This window comes from Eutrema salsugineum, unplaced genomic scaffold (genome assembly GCF_000478725.1).
Source record: "Eutrema salsugineum unplaced genomic scaffold, Eutsalg1_0 scaffold_10, whole genome shotgun sequence".
NCBI lineage: Eukaryota > Viridiplantae > Streptophyta > Magnoliopsida > Brassicales > Brassicaceae > Eutrema > Eutrema salsugineum.
In genome coordinates, this window is record NW_006256908.1 from 8,010,508 (window position 1) to 8,031,260 (window position 20,753).

Below are 20,753 nucleotides of genomic sequence, written 5' to 3' on the forward strand. Positions count from 1 at the left end.
ATGTTTTAGTATAATAATGCTATATGTGGGACGTCTCGGGTACAAGAATGTAATGTTTTGTGTAGACGCTGCAAACTTGTTTAAAGTCATCTATCTGATCACATGTCATTCTGCCACAGCCACATAATCAAGAAGCAAGATCATTCCCGAATTTCAATCTATCTCCAAGGCATTAAGAAGTTGGCTTGCATGCAGAAATGGTACAAGGAATTTCGTGCATATATCACATGTTGTGATATGATCGTGACCAGCTCAGAGGAGGAGGAACCAGAGGTAGCTGGCAGGATCACTCGTTCCAGAGCTAGAGAGATGGCTAAGGAGGCTCACGCACTCATTGCCACGGAGGACAGCGATCACCAGGAGGCTGGAGCTCACATCTTCAACATCTCTATCTTGAAGAATGAAGAACCCAGTAACAATGACTAGGTAACTTAGGTGATGATTCTGTACTCTTTTCCTTGGTGAGGATTTTGGAAGGCAAGGAGGTTTTTCTCCAAGGTTTTTAACGAGGCAGAAATCATTGCTACGTCGAGTTACTTAGAAGTTGTTACTAATGGGTAATAACGTGCTAAGTCACAATGACTTATGCACTAGTTGTTTAGGCGCACCACTTAGGTTTAGAAGGGACGCCTCGCTGTTTTATTTTCAAATTAAACTTCTTGTTGTTTTATTTCCAACTCCATGTTGTTTTGTTATTAGGGCTGCGATTTTCTCTCTTAGTCTATAAAAAAGAGAAAATCACCTATGTCATATTCAGTGAAGAATTTTGATCAAACTTTTAACGTGTTCTTCTCTCTTTTCGATTTATGAGAACTAAAAACTCTGAAATTCGAATCTCTTAAAACTAATCTGTTTACAAGAGATTCTGCTATCACCATCACATCCCTCTCACGATCCATCGACGAATCCATCAACCACCATCTCAAACCATCGATCCGCCGCATCACACCACCATCTCCCTCCATCGATCTCTCATCGCGCCACCATCACTTCATCACACCAATATTATCGCATCCATCCCTCCAAGTCACGATCTCGAATTCGCCTGTTGCCTTATCTTCAGAGTTGATCTCCTCGGATCGTATCACGTGGTATCAGAGCCAACTCTGAACCAAAGGCTGAGAAATCTCTAACCCTAAAATCGCCATACTTGATTTGATTCCTTGTTCTGATTTCGCTGCTTAGATCATTAGGGTTTGACGACTTCTAGTGATTATTTGCATCGTGTGTCTTCTGCTTTATTGAATCATCATATCGTTGTTAGTTATTGCTTCAAATCGAGTTTGCGAGATCGTGTTAGGGTTCATTAATTTTCGATTTAGTCAAGTTTGATATTTCGTGTTCATCGTATTCGTTAGGTCTGGTACATCGAGTTTAGGGCTTTGATTGTTCTCGTTTTCGTTAAACTTGATATTTAGTTGCTTCGTTTTTGTTAGGTTTTGTTAGAGAGTCTAGTATTTTCGTCTTCGTTTAGGTCTATTAAGTGAGTCTTCGTTTTTCTTCGTTCGTTTGATTAAAAAAAAAAAAAAAAAAAAAAAAAAGAGTACACAAAAAAAAAAATTTTTGTTAAATTTCATTAGTTTCGTTAAGTTTGTTTTTAGATTTCGTGGGGATCTTTTAATTTTTTTTTTATGATGAGTTTAGTTTTGCTGTTTTTGTGATTTCTTCTAGAACAAGTTACTGCGAGTTTTTTTTTTTTAAATTTTCAGGTACCATGGAGCTTTCGGCTGAGGCGATGGAAGCTCTGAACCGAGCAATGTCTCAACAAATTAAAGAAGCGAATCAGGCCATAGCAACTCAGCTCACACAACAAATCGAACAACTCAATGACAAGTTCGAGACGAAGATGACTGATCTGCTCAAAGACCTCAGTGCAAGTGGAGAAGAGTCGTCTCAAACTCCAACTCCTTCGGAAGCAATGCGCTTAGCAAAGGGTAAAGGGCACATAGGATCTTCCCGGAAACTTCCACGCCACCCAACACCTTCCGAAGCCAGGACTAAAGCTAAGTCCAGTCGAAGCCAGATTGGGGGCAGAGAGACTACGTTTAATCCGAGGAGGAATCCTACTGGTGCAGAACGAGATGGCCCAAGGGTAGATCGTCAGCACCGCCGAGAGGAATATATTGCTGGACATAGAGTTACCCTGGAATCAGATCCAGAATACTATGAGGAGGACGAAGCCTCTGATCATAGCAGAGAAACTGTGAGACGAGATCGAGGCCGAGGACATGCTCGAGATTATGATCCTCCACGTCAGCAGCTGCGTCATATCAAAATCCAGTATCCTCCTTTCCATGGAACCAATGATCCCGAAGCTTATCTAGATTGGGAAAGGAAGATGGAGTCTAATTTTCTGGTCCAAGGAACTTATGAGCTCAACAAGGTGAAGATTGCAGTCTCAGAATTTCATGGGTACGCGCTTCTATGGTGGGAGCAGTTGGGAGTCACCAGAAATCGCCTGAGGGAACTTCCGATTACTACTTGGGATCAGCTTGTTATACAGATGAGGAAGCGGTTCGTTCCAGCCCATCATCAGCGCGAGATACTCAACAAACTTAGGCGCCTTGTCCAAGGTACGAAGTCTGTTCGAGATTATTATCAAGAATTGGAAACTTTGGTCATTCGTGCAGATTTACGAGAAGGCGAAGAGATGGTAATGTCGAGATTTCTTGGAGGACTTAACCGAGAAATTCAAGACAAGGTGGAACTTCAGGATTTCACAGATATACAAGAGATGGTGCATAAGGCTGAATTGGTGGAATCTCAAGTCAAGCGGCGAAATTTCAAGTCCACATTTACGCCTAGTGTGCCGAAGCCTAAGGAGATCAGCAAGCCAGCTTACTCCAGAGACATCAAACAACCCTCCACTGGACTTAAAGAAGAAGCTAAAGCTGAGTTCAAGCCTCGAGGTGGCACTTCTATCAGCAATGTGAGGTGTTTCAAATGTCAAGGAATGGGACATTACTCTCGAGATTGCCTAAACAAGAAGGTTTTCTTGTTACATGAGGGAGGAGAGATAGTTCGTCAAGAGGATTCAGAGGCCGAATATGAATTAGAGGAAGAGGAAGAAGCTGCTGCTGTGGGCGAGATGCTGGTTGCCAGAAGGACTTTGAGTGTTCAGAGTCAACCTGAAGAGACTTGTCAGCGAGAGAACCTGTTCCATACGAGATGCTTCATTCAAGGAAAAGTTTGTAGCCTGATCATAGATGGAGGAAGTTGTACTAATGCTGCAAGCAAAGAGATGGTTAAGAAGCTCCAGCTCAAGACTATTCCTCATCCAAGGCCGTATAAGCTTCACTGGTTGAATGACAGTGGAGCCTTGACCGTATCTCAGCAAGTGATGGTTTCTCTATCCATTGGGAAGTATGAAGATGAGATTCTATGTGACGTCATTCCCATGGGTTCGAGTCATGTGTTGCTAGGCAGACCGTGGCAATCAGATCGTAGGGTGATACACGACGGTTACACCAACAAGCACTCATTCGAGTTCAAAGGTCACAAAATTACCCTCCTACCTCTCACGCCTACCGAGATTTATCAAGATCAAGTTCAAATGAAGCTCAAGGAGAAGGAGAAAGTCGCCAACAGCCTCTACATAAACCACAGTGAATTTTCTAAACTCTTTGATCCTGAAATGACTACTTTTATGTTTGTGTACAAGGAATCCCTTGTTAGTACTAACCCTTCACAGGAGCTTCCTAGTGCTATGTTTGAGATTTTGCAGGAATACAAGGACGTTTTTCCAGTAGAAATTCCTCCATGGCTACCTCCAATTCGCGGGATAGAGCATCAGATTGACTTGGTACCAGGATCAGCCTTACCTAACAGGCCAGCATACCGAACCAACCCTGTAGAGACTAAGGAGCTGCAAAAGCAAGTGGAGGAGCTGATGAGCAAAGGTCATATCCGAGAAAGCTTGAGTCCATGTGCGGTTCCAGTTCTGTTGGTGCCAAAGAAGGATGGTTCCTGGAGGATGTGTGTAGACTGCCGAGCTATCAACAACATCACTGTGAAGTATCGGCATCCGATCCCAAGGCTAGATGATATGCTGGATGAGCTCTGTGGGTCGACAATCTTCTCTAAGATCGACTTGAAGAGTGGATATCATCAGATCAGAATGAAGGAAGGGGATGAGTGGAAAACGGCATTCAAGACAAAGCAGGGACTCTACGAGTGGCTAGTTATGCCGTTTGGCCTCACCAATGCTCCCAGCACCTTCATGAGACTAATGAACCATGCCCTGAGACCATTCATTGGCGTGTTCGTAGTGGTTTATTTCGACGATATCCTCATCTACAGTAAAGGTTTGGAAGAACATCTAGATCACATCAGATCGGTTCTTGATGTTCTTCGCTCTCAATCTCTCTTTGCTAATTTATCTAAATGTTCATTCTGCACTAACGAGATTGTTTTCTTAGGCTTTGTAGTAAGTGCAGGAGGAGTTAAAGTAGATGAAGAGAAGATAAAAGCTATCAAGGAGTGGCCAACCCCCAAGAATATTGGAGAAGTCCGAAGTTTCCATGGCTTAGTAGGATTCTACAGGTTTTTTGTTCGTGATTTCAGCACCATAGCCGCGCCTTTAACCGAAGTAATCAAGAAAGACGTGGGGTTCAAGTGGGGAGAGGCGCAAGAACAGGCTTTTACAGCCCTTAAAGAGAAGCTTATCAATTCGCCCTTACTAGTACTTCCTGATTTTACTAAGACTTTTGAGATTGAATGCGATGCTTCTGGTGTAGGTATTGGAGCAGTTCTTATGCAGGATAAGAAGCCCGTCGCTTACTTCAGCGAAAAGTTAGGAGGATCAACGCTGAATTATCCCACGTATGACAAGGAGTTATACGCATTGGTTCGAGCTCTCCAGACGTGGCAGCATTACTTATGGCCTAAGGAATTCGTCATTCATACCGATCACGAGTCTCTAAAGCACCTCAAGGGTCAGCAGAAACTTAACAAAAGACATGGGCGATGGATGGAGTTCATTGAGACATTCCCCTACATTGTTAAGTACAAAAAAGGTAAAGATAATGTGGTCGCAGACGCATTATCCCGGAGGTACACTCTTATTTCGACTTTAACATCAAAGTTGATTGGATTTGAGCATATTATAGATCTTTATGAATCTGACACTGACTTTTCTGAGAGCTATGCCAAATGTCATAAGTTTGCCTGTGAGAAATTTTATAGACAGGATGGATACTTGTTCTTCAGTAACCGATTGTGCATACCACGAGGATCCATTCGAGAGTTACTGGTACGAGAAGCTCATGGAGGTGGATTAGCTGGACATTTCGGTGTCACAAAGACACTTCTTGGGCTACAAGAGCACTTCTACTGGCCGAACATGAAGAAGGACGTTGAGAAAATCTGCTCTAGATGTGTCGTATGTAAGATGGCTAAGAGTAAAGTTCAGCCTCACGGTTTGTATACTCCTTTGCCTATTCCTTCTCAACCTTGGACTAATATCTCTATGGATTTTGTAGTTGGCTTACCTCGCACCAGAAATGGTAGAGATTCTATTTTTGTAGTTGTTGACAGGTTTAGCAAGATGGCTCACTTCATCGCTAGCCACAAGACAGATGATGCTGTGAATGTAGCTAACTTGTTTTTCAGGGAAGTAGTACGACTGCATGGAATGCCACAGGTTATCGTTTCAGATCGAGACACGAAGTTCTTAGGACACTTTTGGCGAACGCTTTGGGCTAAGCTGGGAACAAAGCTCTCATTCTCAACTACGTGTCATCCTCAGACCGATGGACAAACCGAGGTGGTGAATAGAACGTTGTCTACACTTCTAAGGACTTTGGTGAAAAGTAACCTCAAGACATGGGAAGAGTGCCTGCCTCATGTCGAGTTTGCTTACAATCACGCTAAGCATTCTGCTACTCTCTTTTCTCCTTTTGAAATTGTATATGGGTTTAATCCACAATCACCTCTAGACTTGATCCCTTTGCCTTTAAGTGGAAAATGCAGCTTGAATGGCAAGGAGAAAGCTGAACAGGTCCGAAGAATACATGCTAAGGCTAAGGAGAACATCGAGAAGAAGACAAAGCAGTATGAGAAACATGCCAACAAAGGGCGAAAGGAACTGATTTTCGAAGAAGGAGATCTGGTGTGGATCCATCTGAGGAAGGAGCGATTTCCAGCTGAGCGAAAGAACAAGCTAATGCCCAGAGTTGATGGACCATTCGCAGTCATCAAAAGAATCAACAACAACGCCTATCAGATTGATCTTCAAGGTAAGTATGATGTTTCTGATACTTTCAATGTTTCTGACTTGCTTCCTTTTGTTGCAGATTCAGATTTGAGGGCAAATCCTTTTCAAGAGGGAGAGGATGATATGATTGTGACCAGCTCAGAGGAGGAGGAACCAGAGGTAGCTGGCAGGATCACTCGTTCCAGAGCTAGAGAGATGGCTAAGGAGGCTCACGCACTCATTGCCACGGAGGACAGCGATCACCAGGAGGCTGGAGCTCACATCTTCAACATCTCTATCTTGAAGAATGAAGAACCCAGTAACAATGACTAGGTAACTTAGGTGATGATTCTGTACTATTTTCCTTGGTGAGGATTTTGGAAGGCAAGGAGGTTCTTCTCCAAGGTTTTTAACGAGGCAGAAATCATTGCTACGTCGAGTTACTTAGAAGTTGTTACTAATGGGTAATAACGTGCTAAGTCACAATGACTTATGCACTAGTTGTTTAGGCGCACCACTTAGGTTTAGAAGGGACGCCTCGCTGTTTTATTTTCAAATTAAACTTCTTGTTGTTTTATTTCCAACTCCATGTTGTTTTGTTATTAGGGCTGCGATTTTCTCTCTTAGTCTATAAAAAAGAGAAAATCGCCTATGTCATATTCAGTGAAGAATTTTGATCAAACTTTTAACGTGTTCTTCTCTCTTTTCGATTTCTGAGAACTAAAAACTCTGAAATTCGAATCTCTTAAAACTAATCTGTTTACAAGAGATTCTGCTATCACCATCACATCCCTCTCACGATCCATCGACGAATCCATCAACCACCATCTCAAACCATCGATCCGCCGCATCACACCACCATCTCCCTCCATCGATCTCTCATCGCGCCACCATCACTTCATCACACCAATATCATCGCATCCATCCCTCCAAGTCACGATCTCGAATTCGCCTGTTGCCTTATCTTCAGAGTTGATCTCCTCGGATCGTATCATGTTGTAAACCATGATTCTGATCGTTTAGCTAAAGAAGTTAGAACTAAATGTGTGCGTTCTATAATCTCTTAAAATATTGTAAGCAATTGGTAACTTTAAGTTTGTTAATCAAAAAGATGACAAAAAAAAATTTTAGTATTAAAAACATTTACAAGTATAATCAAATGAAAAAATCTCATGCATTATTTGATCTCATAACAAGAGTACATTTATTCTGTTTTGTTAGAAAATAGTTGTACAATATATGACCAATATTTTTTTTTTGTATGTGTGTGTGCTAAAGGGTGTTCAATTGAAATACTAGAAAGTAGAAAGTATTTCAGCTTTGACATCTTTTCAATCATATAGTTTAGTAGAGAGATGAAAGATAGCGGCTGTACTACCTTGTCAAAGTAAAGAATGGCCAAATCCACATTAAGCGCCTCCACTGTGTTGTAGAATCTATGAAACTGTTTTTCTGCTTTGACATTAACCTAATTCATATCTCCTTGGGTGATGTGCATGAAATTTCTGAATGATCATTCTGTCCAACCACTTCTTCAACTGCATGATTAGAAGTCCAATCACAATGGTTGCTGGTAGTAGGAGCAGTGATTTATAAGAGATGGGAAAATTCTTGAGATTGGCGGCATCTAATAGCTGGTCCAAATCAACGGAAATCAGTTGTATAACATGAATAAGCTCAGAGGATTGTTAATCTTACAAACTGAAAAATAAAATTTAAATTTGAGGAAGGTATAGTCGATAGTCGATAGGTTTCTCACTTATATCTCTTTGATGATTTAGCCACGACCACCTTTTTAGACATAAATATTATAAATGGTAAACAAGAGTGTTAAGCCTTACATAAAAGCTTTCGACATTCAAATTGGTATCAGATAATTATGTTAATCCTCATGGAGGCTAGGTAAAAACAATAGAAGCTTTTCTGAATAGAATTGTAGCAATTAGCTACTCTATTCTGGTTAGATATTATCCGAGCTTCAAAATGTTTTAAGTGAATTGAACTGATATCTCATCAAATTCGTGAAGTGTTTTTTATAAGTCACTGGAGTTACATTTTATGTATTGGTGAAATAAGCTTTAAAAATAAATAAAAGAGTTCACTTGTTGTATGCTACATTTCAATAATTCACAATCTCTCACACATGCATTGTTTTTATTTTCGGAAACTGACAATTTTCAAACGATTTTTTTTTTTTGACAAAAAATAATTGTCATGTTTGTTGGTCATCCTCAAATATCAAAAACCAAACAAGAGGCGTAACATTAAATCACAAAAAACAATTGAATAGGTTAGAAAAAAAACAAAAAAAAATCTTATTTACACTCGTTCATCTGGTCGGAGCCGTTCGAAAGACCGTTCACCATATTCACTTGATGCCGGAAAATTTTTCGGCGGAGCCACCGCATCACCGCCGAAAGCAGACCGTACGGAACCACTCCGGAAAGAGAAGGAGAAAGAGAGCGAATGCAGCCGCATCTTCCTCCCGTACGAGTAAACGCCTCTCTCGCTCCCGACGCTACCGCTTCTGTAACCGCTCCTTGAACTCCTCGCCTGAGGTAACGCCACGTGTCTAATCGTCATCGTCTTCGTCAGTTGCCTCCGTACATCATCCGGTAACCTCAGCGTAAACCGGTCGAGATCCCCTGTCGGTTGAACCAGCGAATGACCGGTCGAGTGAGATCTCGGGAACAAGATTCCGGTGATTCGCCAGCTGGCCAATCCCGTTGACTTTGACCGAGGCGTTGTGTTGCTATTCGTCCACGTCACTCCGTCCAGCAAATGCGCGTCCGATGATTCCAAAACCCCTCTCTCACGATCCGAACCCGACGAAACCGTACCCGGATCCGAAACCAAGTAGCTATCAGTATCACCACGCTCTTGTTGCAGGACGAGGTCCGCTCTACAGAGAGGACACGTGGAGTGATCGGAGAGCCAGACGTCGACGCAATCGGCGTGAAACACGTGGCAACAAGGAGGCATCAAACGCAGCGTTTCGTCGTCATCGAATTCGCAGAGACAAACCGCACACTCGACGCCTCCTTTCCCGATCCTCACCGCCTTCACTTCCGAGTAGACAAACGTCGGAAACGACTCGATGGTCTCGGCGTTGAGTCCACGCGCCGCCGACCTCCTGATTCTGACCATGCGGGCTTCGGCGTCGGCGTCGGTGGATCGGAAATTTGAAGGCCGCGGGTAAAACGACGCCGTGCTTCGACGGCAGAAGATGGAACCGAAGACCATGACGAAGATGACGAAGAACATAACCGTGATCACTATAACAACTGGGTCGTTGGCTTTCGTTTGCGGTACAGGCGGTGTGGTCTGACCGGATCCGTACGGTGCGTAATGGAGGAAGAGCAAGAACAAGAGGATCCAACGGCTGGAGTTTGTGTCGAGGATCGCCATATGAAGATCATCGTATGAAAATTGAGGAGAAAAGGTTTTGGTGTGAAAATATAAGGTGGGGGAGATAGAGTCAACGTCTGATTATGAAATCCACGGTGGTGTAAAAGTGGCCTGCGTCACTGTGGATCATAGCACCCCTTTTATTTTATTAAAAGGGAATTTATTTGACCTGTTCACAACTTTGACTTTGAAGAAGTCTGATGTAACTTTTTGTAACTTTTAACACCTAGGAAACAACACCAATATGCATCATATAATTACTGGTGCGTGGTGACCATATCTATTTCAATTTCCAAATGAATAGAGAATCTCATAATAATTATTACTGATCACAATAATTAAATGGTGATAAATCTCAATCTGAAACTTTAACTCTTTTAAAAAGGACTTAAGAAAATAAATGTTTACTCACATCCATTAAAATGTCTTAAAATAGTTTTTTGTTCTTGACCAAAGAAAATATAGATTTTTCTTATTAGTAAAAAAGATTTACCTGATTTTATAATTAATTGCAAGATTTTTGACAATAAACCATTAATAGCTAAACATTTGAAGGTTTAAAGCTTTTTTCTTTTACTTATATCTCTATATATTATTTTAGAAGATCTTATCTAGTTATAGATGATGATAATTTTCATGTGTTTGTAGTTTTTTGGTATTTAAGTTTCAGTCGTATGGTGGTAGGCATCTAGTAATAATTTTTGGCTTCCAACAAAGGTAAAATAATCAATTGAGTATGAGGTACGTCGTGACAACACATATCGTTGATTTGATAAAATTTAGAAAGAAAGAACAAAAATACCATTGAAAATCCAATCATTCTATGTACATCGCCATCATCATCGTTGACTTACATACAATGTCATAAATTTGTTATAAAACCTCTTAATTTTTTATTCTTAACTCGGATTTGATCTGGACTAAATATACACATTGATAAAACATGGAGTCATTCGGAGCAATTGAGCCCACAAAACAGACAATGGACACCATCCAAAATCTTAGTCATCGTTTGGTTAAAGAAAGACATCGTTTTTTGGGTATAAACTAAGAACGTCTTTATTTTGGGCTGATTTAGAATTCATTAATTTTATGTTGGTCATTTTGCAAATTGAATTTACCAAACTTTTTCTTTCAAGTTTCCCGGAGCGACGGGAAGAGAAGCTGAAACAAAGAGGAAATACCAAACCTTTACAATCGGATTTCGAAAAACCCTAAATCATCTAAAAGCTCGAGTGTTCATCAATTAACCTGCGAATATGAAGGGAAATTTGTCGATCGTCCGTCAGTTTTTGCAGCGCCGCTTCTCCACCCTCCGGTCGTCGTCGACACTCTCGTCGCGACCCTCCGCGTTGTCCAGTTCCGCCCAATCGGCTATTTTGGCCCCAAACTCGATTCCTTCACAGATCTATAGAAACTCGTTGTTTTCTGCCTCCACCTTTGGCGCTTCCGTCGAGTTTAACATCTCCAACACTTCCCTTCCCCGCCGGAGAAGCCTCTGTTCGGCACCGGGAGGTAATTGCTCAATTTGTTCTGCTACTTCATGTGTGTTTATCTGACATTGCACCGAGTATATGATCTAGGCTTCGTTTTTTGGTTGAATAACGACGAGATTGATCAGAGAAATTAGCTTGGGCTTATAATGCTGGAGTCTTGTATGGTAATCAAATAAACGTTTCTTTGTCAGAAGTTAACATGGCCCTGCAATTTCGATTATAGGTGAAAATGGTGTTGTTATAGTGAAATCAGAGGAAGAGTTCATCAATGCATTGAGCAAAGCTCAAGGTAAAACATCATGGGATGCGTTTTAGCTTCTTACTAACTTCACACTAAGTGAATTCGTTGCTTATGTTGTCTCTCAAATCTCTACGTTATCTGTATTCAGATGGATCTTTACCGTCAGTCTTCTATTTCACTGCCGCCTGGTGTGGACCATGTATGTTATTATTTCTTTAGAAAGTGAGCTTGGTTCTCCGTAAATATCTTCATTGAGAGTGGCTTTATTAGTTGGTGTTTCATTTGACTTCAGGCAGGTTTATCGCCCCTGTAATCGTGGAGCTCAGTAAACAGTATCCTGATGTAACAACGTATAAAGTCGACATTGATGAGGTATGTTAAAATGTTGTGCTTTTTAACTCCATGCATATATGTCTATTTTCTTTGGGTATTTGTGATTACATTGTTCCGAGCTTTAACCAAAGGATAAGTTTATTTGGTGTGTACTGTATAGAACCTGAGTCGCCACACTCTGTTTGTCAATGTTGTATATACCCCTCTATGTGATTGAGTTAGCGAATAATTTTGATACAGTTTTTGAGCTTCCTTTTCGCTCTTTGCACGATCTTCTCTTCTCATAAATGTCCGCTTAAAAGCCTAGTTAACAAAGATATCGTTTCCTTCGTATTTGTAGGGCGGTCTTTCAAACACTATTAGCAAGTTGAATATCGCGGCTGTGGTGAGCTTCATTACTCTTTCTTTCCAAAACATAATCTACTTTGAACAATCAGCGGAATAACTCATGTTGAAATGAGCATTTTTCTTTTATATCAATCTCATGGACGTTTATGATGCAGCCAACACTGCAGTTCTTCAAAGAAGGCTCGAAGAAAGCCGAGGTCGTGGGTGCAGATGTCACTAAGCTGAAGAATCTCATGGAACAGCTCTATAAGTGAAGACCAATCCATTCTACATAGCGACGTGTTGAATAGTTGTCCAAATTGGGAGCATTTCATTAAAATGAATTATGTTTAAGCTCTATCTAATGAAATTTATTTTGATAAATCAAAATCTTTGTTCAAATTATAATATTCTCCCAATTTATTTACCAGGCAGCTCTTATTATCATTTTAATTCGGCGATATACAGATATTTTTTTGTTTTCTTATCCGAATTACAGTAAAAAGGTATATGCTTAGTTGTGTATGGAAATGTCAGAGGATTGAAAGTTAATTTCAGAGTTAGGCCAACAAAATTGTCGTAGGACTCTTGACGAATGAAGCAGACTAGGAAGAAGGGTTTTATGGTCATTTACTAATGCTATTACTCTTTGATTAATTTGATTCTTTGTATTCCTTCTTCTCGCGTATCTTCCTTTCGGTGCTATAAAACCAAACAACGAATAGAAGATTCATTTGGACTGAGAATTACGTCGATAGACGACGATCATGAAGGAGCCAACAACGGAGATAGCGATTGGAACTGCGGCTGAGACGACGATGCTGCCTCTTCCTCCGTCGACGGCGTCATCTCATCAGGCGTTGGTGGAAAGGCTCAAGGATTATGGACAGGAAGATGTTTTCGCTCTCTGGGAAGAACTCTCATCGGAAGAGCGAGATCTCCTCCTCAGAGATATCGAGGTAAATCGTCAATGACACAATTCCAGATTTCGTTAGAGCATTCTCTATTCAGCTAATTAGCTGAAGTTTTGTAGTGTTTTTTTTTCTGCAAAATAATGTGAATCATTGGCTCGATTTCGTATTTGATTAGATTATTGAAGTGTGATGTGTTATTGTCTTTCAGAATTTGGATCTTCCAAGAATAGATCGGATCATCAGACGCTCACTTCACTCTCAAGGTTTTATCTATTGACCTCTGTTTACCTTCTCGTTGCAGCCTCTTGACATGCATATATAGTCAGTTCGTTTCTGTATTTTCCTTCATGGATATCTAATTGGAACTCTGTTTTCACCTCATTAGGGTTGCCAGCGGCGGCAATAGAGGCACCGCCGGAGAGTTGTGTGTCAACGGTGGAGGAAAGAACAAAGGAAGAAAGAGAAAAATGGTGGAAAATGGGATTGAAGGCGATCTATGAAGGGAAATTGGGTGTGTTGCTTTTATCTGGTGGACAGGTACTTTAATTATTTGTTTTCTTGAGTATTGTGTTGCTTTGAATATAAAACATTGATCTGTCTCTCTGGGTCATACTCTTTGATTTTACCTTTTTCTTGGGTTAGTTAAGTTCTAATCAGGCACTCAGTGTATTGGTGAGAAGATTTTAATGATTCTCGGATTATGGTTGGAGATGATTTTGAAATAATGCTTGCTACATACTCAAATAATGCATTTATCTTAAATAATTGCTAAAGCTTGGGTCTGAAATGATTTATTTTGATAAGTGCGGTTTCTCTAAAGAGGCCATAAAGGCATTTACATGAGTAATCATGAGTTCTTTAATAAAATCTAACCCGTCGGTGCCTTCTTCTAGATATCTGAGTACCTAATAATGAAAAAGAATGGTTATCACGTGACCTGAAAGATGCTTTATAGGATCCTGTAATCTTCTTTCCCAATTTACATTGATTTCATTTATTTCAGCATTTAATACCTTCATCAATCTGAATATCCACAAGGAAGTGTTATCACCTGCAATTGTATGATGAGTTGGCCAATTTAACGAGACTTGGATAAGACTACTTTCGAATAGATTTTAGTTACCACATCAATGCACATTTTAGTGTTTGTTAGTACGTCCATCAACAGAAATGCTCATGAAATGATCTGGTTACAAAAATAATTGCAGGGAACAAGACTTGGAAGTTCAGATCCGAAAGGGTGTTATAGTGAGTATTTCTCATTTCAGTTTTGTTTTTTTCTGCTGTCCATCTTCTATACACTGTTGCAAATTGCCTTCGCAAGTTTAGATTCTTCTGATTTAGCGAATGCAACATTCTATAACATGACTTGTTTTGACTGTTACCGGTTTAGTTTGTTACCTTACCATAATAGTTTTATCATCTCAGATATCGGACTGCCATCCGGAAAGTCACTTTTTCAGATTCAAGCTGAGAGGATCTTGTGTGTCCAAAGGCTTGCTGCTCAGGCAATGAGTGAGGGTAAAGTTCAGAACTCTACATCCTATTTATCCGTACAACTATACCATTTTTCGATACCTTGTTTCAAATAACGTTTGTCCTGCAACAGGTCCAACTCGCCCAGTTACAATACACTGGTATATAATGACAAGTCCATTTACTCACGAGCCAACACAAAAATTCTTCGAGAGTCACAAGTATTTTGGCCTTGAGCCAGATCAGGTAAGAGGCTTCTAGTTTATATCGTTTTCGCTTCATGTCTATTGTTTCCTTCGTTTTGTTCCGAGACCAATGTCGATCCCGCTCTTTGTAGGTCACATTTTTCCAACAAGGAACCCTACCTTGCGTTACGAAGGATGGAAAGTTTATCATGGAGACACCTTATAGTGTATGTGTCTTCAAAACAAGCTACTTAGACGCTGGCTCTTGAGGTTTATAGTCAGTTACTTCTTTATCCTTAAGACACTAACCTTATGACGTTCATTCTATGTGACTAGCTAGCCAAGGCTCCGGATGGGAATGGGGGAGTTTATGCAGGTATTTATCCTCTAGAGCTTCTGCTTTAGTTATTGGAAATAGTATTTCCAGAATTTTCTGATTCTGATCAGAAAGTTATGTATGTTTTTTCAGCTCTAAAGTCTTCAAGGTTATTAGAAGATATGGCTTCCAAGGGGATTAAGTATGTGGACTGCTATGGTGTTGACAATGTTCTGGTTAGCTCTTTCAGTGCTTTCAAGTATTTTATCACGTAATTTCTCTATTCTTTTCGACTATAAGAACAACAAACAGAAATCTTGGAAAGCAGGTTCGAGTAGCTGATCCGTCCTTTCTGGGATACTTCATCGACAAAGGTGCAGCTTCTGCTGCAAAAGTAGTGCGCAAGGTTTTCAGATACCTCTCTAATTAATTTGTTCAATACGCTATTTTAGATTTAATTTTACCTTTTTGCTATTACTTTATCCTGGGACAAATCACAGTCAAGTTTTAAGCGGGAAGCTTTGTTGTCATGAAAAACAGGCGTATCCACAGGAAAAGGTGGGCGTCTTTGTAAGGAGGGGGAAAGGTGGACCTCTGACTGTAGTAGAGTACACAGAGCTGGACCAGTCTATGGCTTCTGCAACTAATCAACAAACCGGACGTCTTCAATTCTGCTGGAGTAACGTAAACTTCTCTCTCTTTCACATGCTTTCGAAGTTATACTACTATCATTTTTTTTTTCGGATCTGCAAAGACAGTGAGTGTTTTTATTAAACTTTCATGTGTTTGAGTTTCTAATGTAAGTAGAAAACGATGTTTCCCTTACAGGTGTGCTTACACATGTTCACTCTGGATTTCCTTAATCAAGTTGCGAATGGGCTGGAAAAAGACAGCGTGTGAGAGATGCTTCTACTGTAATCATATCCTGCAATATATACGAAAATATTTAACATATTCATAATATCTGATATTAGAACTCTTGCAGTTACCATGTGGCAGAGAAGAAGATACCGTCTATAAATGGCTTCACAGAGGGAGTGAAATTAGAACAGTTCATATTTGATTGCTTTCCGTATGCTCCTTCAACTGCACTCTTCGAGGTATCTTATGAAAACCATCAAAACCGATACTTGCGTTCAGTTAATTGTAAAAGATTACAATTTTTTTGTTTTGTTTCTGCGTGTTTTCTTGCCTTTGCAGGTGTTGAGGGAGGAAGAATTTGCACCGGTGAAGAATGCAAACGGGTCGAACTTCGACACGCCAGAAAGCGCGAGACTTTTGGTTCTGCGGCTGCACACACGTTGGGTCATAGCTGCTGGTGGATTTCTAACACATTCCGTTCCTTTATATGCAACTGGTAAACATCTATTTAACTCATATCTTCATTTGTTTTCTTTACTAAATTAAACGGAAAAACAACTGACGCCCCAACTTCAATTAAAAATCTAATCAAACGGAACCGAGTTTGGTTCCAATACAGTGTGTTATATTTCTAAACTGAAAAATCCAAACGAAAGGCAAAAGGAAATGTAGATTGAGCATTGCTATGTAACGATCATAACTTAAAACAGGTGTGGAAGTGTCACCGCTGTGCTCGTACGCGGGAGAAAATCTAGAAGCCATTTGTAGGGGAAGAACGTTTCACGCACCATGTGAGATCTCCCTCTGATTTTTTTTTTTCTTTGACCATCTTCTTTGTTTCTGTTTTTTGGTTTGTTTCTCTTTTGTTTCTGTTTTTGTTGTTGAGTTTGTTCTCCATATATGAACTTAATCGGGCAGGAGAGAGGGATGTAGTCGATAGTAGTCTCTTTCAATGCTGGATATGTTATACTCTTCTTTATTGGAACAATAACAAAACCTGACACACCCAACAGGTTTATATAACCAAGAACAATGAATGGGAGAATATTCAGTATGTTAAACTATCAAATCAGACGGAAAAAATGATAAAGTACTCTCCCGTATGCAGAAAGGAATTCAAATACACAAGAGCTCATATTCTTCCGCTTCTGAAGTCATGTTCTTGTTCTTCCTCATTTTGTTGTTAAGAACAGATACTACCCAATCAAGAGCTTCAAACCGAGGATGAGACAAATCTCCAACTACAAAATTATGCTTCTGCTTCCCGATCTCAATCCAACTGCAACCCGGCGGTTTCTTTAGCCCTCTCTCTTTCATCTTCATTCTCATTAATGCAGCTTCCACCGTTTTACCACTCGCCGCGTATATATTAGACATCATTACATAAGTTCCAGCATCATCCGAACCTGTTTCTAAAACCTTCTTCACTACCTCCTTAGCTATACTCACTTCCCCGTGTACTTTACAAGCGGATAAGAGCGCTCCATAGACAGATTTCGAAGGCTTAGCATCGACACCGTTGATGAACTTCAAAACATCTTTCAATCTACCAGCTCGACCACAGAGATCCACAAGACACGTATAGTGATCTTCTCGCAGAGAAAGTGACGTATCTCTCACGAGCTCCTCAAAGAACTCCATTCCTTTCTCTACCAACCCGGCGTGGCTGCAAGCAGATAGCAAGTTCAGATAGGTCACCTCACCTGGTTTAAAACCGTGTTTCCTCATCTGATCATACATTTCAATTGCTTCTTTTCCACGTCCGTGGTGTGCATAAACCGCAATCATACTGTTCCATGATATTAAATCCCTTTGGCTTACTAGCCCGGCATCGAAAATCTTCCTGGCGGCAATCAATTCACCGCACTTTGAGTACATGTTAATAATCGCTGAAGTCACAAGTTCGTTCCTTTGGTGGACTGACTTAGATATCAGCTGGTGAATCTGCTGCCCTTCCACAAGCCCAGCCATGTCACTACATGCGCTTAAAATACTCACATAAGTTCCTTCATTTGGCTTAACACAGCCATCCCTTAACATATTTGAGAAAACTTTCAGCGCATCTTCGTTTTCTTTGTTTTGCACGTACCCTGTAATCATCGTGGTCCAGGATATAACATTCTTTTGAGGCATCCGATCGAATAAACCACATGCCCTGTTTATTTCCCCGTTCCGTATAAACCCTGTGATCATCGTATTCCATGAAGCAAAGTTTCTTTCGGGCATCACTTGAAAGAGTTGGTCAGCTTCTTCTATCCTATTGTTATGTGCATAACCTGTGATCATTGCATTCCAAGAAATGGTGTTTCTTTCAGGCATACAATCGAAAACTCGTCTCGCTTCATCTACCTTACCGTTCTTTCCCAATCCATCGACCATAGCAGTCCATGAAATGACATCCCTTGTAGGCATTCTTTCGAATAGATTCATTGCCTCTTGTATCCTCCCAAGCTGTGCCAACGCTTTAATCAGTGTGTTCCAAGAAACAGTGTTTCTCTCAGGCATTTCATCAAACAGCTCCAGGGCCTTATCGATTCTCCCGCTCTGAGCATACCCATCAATCATAGTATTCCAAGAAACTTCATTTCTCTCTGGCATTTCTTGGAAAAGCATCTCAGCCGCAGAAAACTGCTTAGCTCTCAAGTACCCACTAACCATGGCTGTCCAAGTCACCACATTTTTCCTAGCATCCGCTCTATCGAACAGTTCTCTAGCTTCTCTCATATTCCCAAGCTTAATATAACCAGTGATCACATCAGTCCATGTGTACTCATCTCTCTGAGGTAATCTGTCGAACACCTTTCGTGCCTCTGCGATTCGACCTTCTTTGCACAGTTTCTTAATCAGCCATTCGGGTCTTGGGATTCGGGAATGGCTGGAAGACGAAATCGAACGTACGAGATTAAATAGTCGCTCGGATCTAACATGGTCTGATATGGGTAGTACCGATGCTCTTATGTAGTAACTTCTCAGCCGCGACCATGCGCGAGATTGCATTAGCTAGAAAATTGCAGAGAGAGAAAAACAAAAAAAATGTATGCTTTGAAGAAGATGAAGACAGACCCAGAACACTAGGGCTCACTAATTTTCCAATAAACCCTACTAATTAAAAACAAGCTCCGTTCGGTTTAATCCCAACTGTAACATCCATTTGTTCGGTTCAGTGGATTATCTTTGTTTTTTTTTTCTTTTTTTTTTTTTTTGGGGAATCACTTAAAAGAAAAGTAAAGAGTCAAGCATAGGGAGATTGACCAAGAAGTGGTTCCAGCTTAGCCAATTGTTGCCTCAAGAAGTTGTAGACTGACTCTGTAGAATCCGAAGCTATTCGAATCACAACTCCTTTTTCCTGCAAAAGTTTACACCAACATTGATCAGTAAGTCTAGCCATGAATATACGAGTATATGACCAATATATGGTTTCTTGATTGATGTAAGAAATTAGAATTTAGGTCTTTAGAGAGTGGGAAACAAAGCATGGTATTTAACCTCAGGGCCGAAAGTACTGCAGGAAGCTATGAACTCTGGTTTCATGAAGCCACTTCGAGAGCTTGACTCAGAATTGTGTCTCCGAGAACCATAAGATATCTGTAACTGTTCCGACATCATATTCTTCACGTTTTCTTGGACTTGTTTTTGGATTTCCCCCAGCTTTGGCCTTGATCCATTGCCAAACATATTAAGCAAATATCCATTTTTTTTTCTCATAGAGAATAATAATATGTGCTCTTATCTCTTCTCAAGTATTAGTACATGAAGAAAGCACGAATTCTACCCGAAGAGTATGACCATTGCTATGGCCTGATAGTCTTGCATCCGTTCGGCTATGCTTTGGATGCTCCTCTTCTCTAGTAGCACCTGCAGTAAACAAAACCATTACCAAAGTAAGGTCTAATCTCTCAGTCATGAATGTTCTATAGATACTACATACAAGATTTGCAAGAAGGGATTTACTTGGTCAAGGTAAAAAGTTCTCTCTATAAATCTGAAAGTGGGTATGAGATTAGTAATTACTGTGTCAAGGAATAAAGGTTCATCATCTTCCAGGTAGATATTGTTAATGCTCTTATAGAGCTCGAAATCCCATTTTTCACCATTTGCGTGACGCCCGCTTGTGATCCAGTCCACGAGAACTAGATTAGAGTCTGAAACCAATCTAAACAACTGTTTCTGATAGTAACGGGCAGTGGAGAAGCAAGTCACTGGATCTGGAATCACAACCAAAAGAGCTTCACTCCCGATTCTCGCCTACTGTACACAACGAAATGAAAACACTTTCTATCACAAACCGGGAAAGATCAATCAGGAGCAGGAATCAAAGAAAAGGGTCCTATTCTATTGCAGCACAGCTCAAATGATTCTAGCAGAAATGTGAGGGAAACATTACTTCCAGTGTTTGTTCAGAACACTTTGATCCTATTGCCTTGTATACCTGTATGATAAATCACAAGATACAAGTCGCCAAAATATCAACCAAGTAGGATTAGTATCCAATTCAAAGAGATATTGATAAAAAGGACCTAATTTGAATTTAAGGACAGAATGTTTGATTCAACCTTAGTAGAAGACTGCGTTGTAAGCACTGCAGTGCATCCATCATCAATGGTGAATTCACATGAAATCGAATCTCCCTATCATAAATTGAGCATGAACTTGTTTGATTCGATTGACAAATTCAGTGAGAGACAGGAGAGAGAGAGAGAAGGAGGGAGATACAGAGACAATGCCGCCGCCATAGGTGATGCTGTAAATCCAGACAACGTCAGTTCCGGCAGGAGCTACCTGAAATAAGTTCAGTTTCGCCTTTCACTATCGGGAATCTAACAACTGAATCTTTGAATAGATAATTCATAGAGAGAGAGAGAGAGAGAGACCTTGCCAGGAAGTATGAACTTAAGAGGATACTTAGAGAAGCAACTCGTAGCCGTAGATCTTCCTCCGACTCTCTCTATCACCACTTTCCCTGTCGCCATCTCTCTTCTCTCTCTTTCTCTATCCACTGTCGT

The 20,753-nt window shown here is 40.5% G+C and overlaps 5 protein-coding genes across 5 annotated transcripts; 2 read left to right on the forward strand and 3 right to left on the reverse strand.

The window, feature by feature from the left end:
• Positions 1-8,446: 8,446 nt before the first annotated feature.
• Positions 8,447-9,644, reverse strand: LOC18027069 (E3 ubiquitin-protein ligase ATL9). Its single transcript, XM_006410593.2, has one exon. The coding sequence runs from the start codon at positions 9,599-9,601 to the stop codon at positions 8,513-8,515; it is 1,089 nt and encodes a 362-aa protein (XP_006410656.1). The 5' UTR covers positions 9,602-9,644; the 3' UTR covers positions 8,447-8,512.
• Positions 9,645-10,676: 1,032 nt separating this feature from the next.
• On the forward strand, positions 10,677-12,451 carry LOC18027070 (thioredoxin O1, mitochondrial). Its single transcript, XM_006410594.2, has 6 exons — positions 10,677-11,116; positions 11,321-11,386; positions 11,487-11,537; positions 11,631-11,710; positions 12,012-12,056; positions 12,175-12,451. Exons 1-6 carry the CDS (start codon positions 10,861-10,863, stop codon positions 12,271-12,273), a joined length of 597 nt encoding a protein of 198 aa, XP_006410657.1. The 5' UTR covers positions 10,677-10,860; the 3' UTR covers positions 12,274-12,451.
• Positions 12,452-12,709: 258 nt separating this feature from the next.
• LOC18027071 (UDP-N-acetylglucosamine diphosphorylase 2) lies at positions 12,710-16,729 on the forward strand. The gene is made up of 15 exons (XM_006410595.2): positions 12,710-12,957; positions 13,121-13,175; positions 13,298-13,449; positions 14,121-14,160; positions 14,341-14,433; positions 14,522-14,634; positions 14,726-14,800; positions 14,910-14,949; positions 15,043-15,125; positions 15,218-15,295; positions 15,430-15,573; positions 15,718-15,785; positions 15,875-15,989; positions 16,090-16,246; positions 16,461-16,729. The coding sequence occupies exons 1-15, from the start codon at positions 12,766-12,768 to the stop codon at positions 16,556-16,558; spliced, it is 1,503 nt and encodes a 500-aa protein (XP_006410658.1). The 5' UTR covers positions 12,710-12,765; the 3' UTR covers positions 16,559-16,729.
• A 44-nt stretch (positions 16,730-16,773) lies between these two features.
• LOC18027072 (pentatricopeptide repeat-containing protein At2g35030, mitochondrial) lies at positions 16,774-18,789 on the reverse strand. Its single transcript, XM_006410596.2, has one exon. The coding sequence runs from the start codon at positions 18,745-18,747 to the stop codon at positions 16,867-16,869; it is 1,881 nt and encodes a 626-aa protein (XP_006410659.1). The 5' UTR covers positions 18,748-18,789; the 3' UTR covers positions 16,774-16,866.
• A 163-nt stretch (positions 18,790-18,952) lies between these two features.
• LOC18027221 (urease accessory protein D) lies at positions 18,953-20,720 on the reverse strand. Its single transcript, XM_006410597.1, has 8 exons — positions 20,622-20,720; positions 20,464-20,529; positions 20,304-20,378; positions 20,135-20,179; positions 19,762-19,995; positions 19,523-19,605; positions 19,237-19,405; positions 18,953-19,096 (listed from the first exon to the last, which is right to left on the reverse strand). The coding sequence occupies exons 1-8, from the start codon at positions 20,718-20,720 to the stop codon at positions 18,983-18,985; spliced, it is 885 nt and encodes a 294-aa protein (XP_006410660.1). The 3' UTR covers positions 18,953-18,982.
• Positions 20,721-20,753: the final 33 nt, after the last annotated feature.

Bases quoted from the DNA above. Each gene is read 5' to 3' on its own strand.
- LOC18027069 (XM_006410593.2), bottom strand. From the start codon at position 9,601: ATGGCGATCCTCGACACAAACTCCAGCCGTTGGATCCTCTTGTTCTTG.
- LOC18027070 (XM_006410594.2), top strand. From the start codon at position 10,861: ATGAAGGGAAATTTGTCGATCGTCCGTCAGTTTTTGCAGCGCCGCTTC. The intron at 11,117-11,320 runs GTAATTGCTCAA...TTTCGATTATAG, and splicing joins CCTCTGTTCGGCACCGGGAG to GTGAAAATGGTGTTGTTATA. The intron at 11,538-11,630 runs GTATGTTATTAT...ATTTGACTTCAG, and splicing joins TGCCGCCTGGTGTGGACCAT to GCAGGTTTATCGCCCCTGTA.
- LOC18027071 (XM_006410595.2), top strand. From the start codon at position 12,766: ATGAAGGAGCCAACAACGGAGATAGCGATTGGAACTGCGGCTGAGACG. The intron at 14,801-14,909 runs GTATGTGTCTTC...CTATGTGACTAG, and splicing joins TCATGGAGACACCTTATAGT to CTAGCCAAGGCTCCGGATGG. The intron at 15,296-15,429 runs GTTTTCAGATAC...CATGAAAAACAG, and splicing joins CTGCAAAAGTAGTGCGCAAG to GCGTATCCACAGGAAAAGGT.
- LOC18027072 (XM_006410596.2), bottom strand. From the start codon at position 18,747: ATGCAATCTCGCGCATGGTCGCGGCTGAGAAGTTACTACATAAGAGCA.
- LOC18027221 (XM_006410597.1), bottom strand. From the start codon at position 20,720: ATGGCGACAGGGAAAGTGGTGATAGAGAGAGTCGGAGGAAGATCTACG. The intron at 20,379-20,463 runs GTATCTCCCTCC...AATTTATGATAG, and splicing joins ATGGCGGCGGCATTGTCTCT to GGAGATTCGATTTCATGTGA. The intron at 19,406-19,522 runs GTAGAATTCGTG...CAATGGATCAAG, and splicing joins GCAATGGTCATACTCTTCGG to GCCAAAGCTGGGGGAAATCC.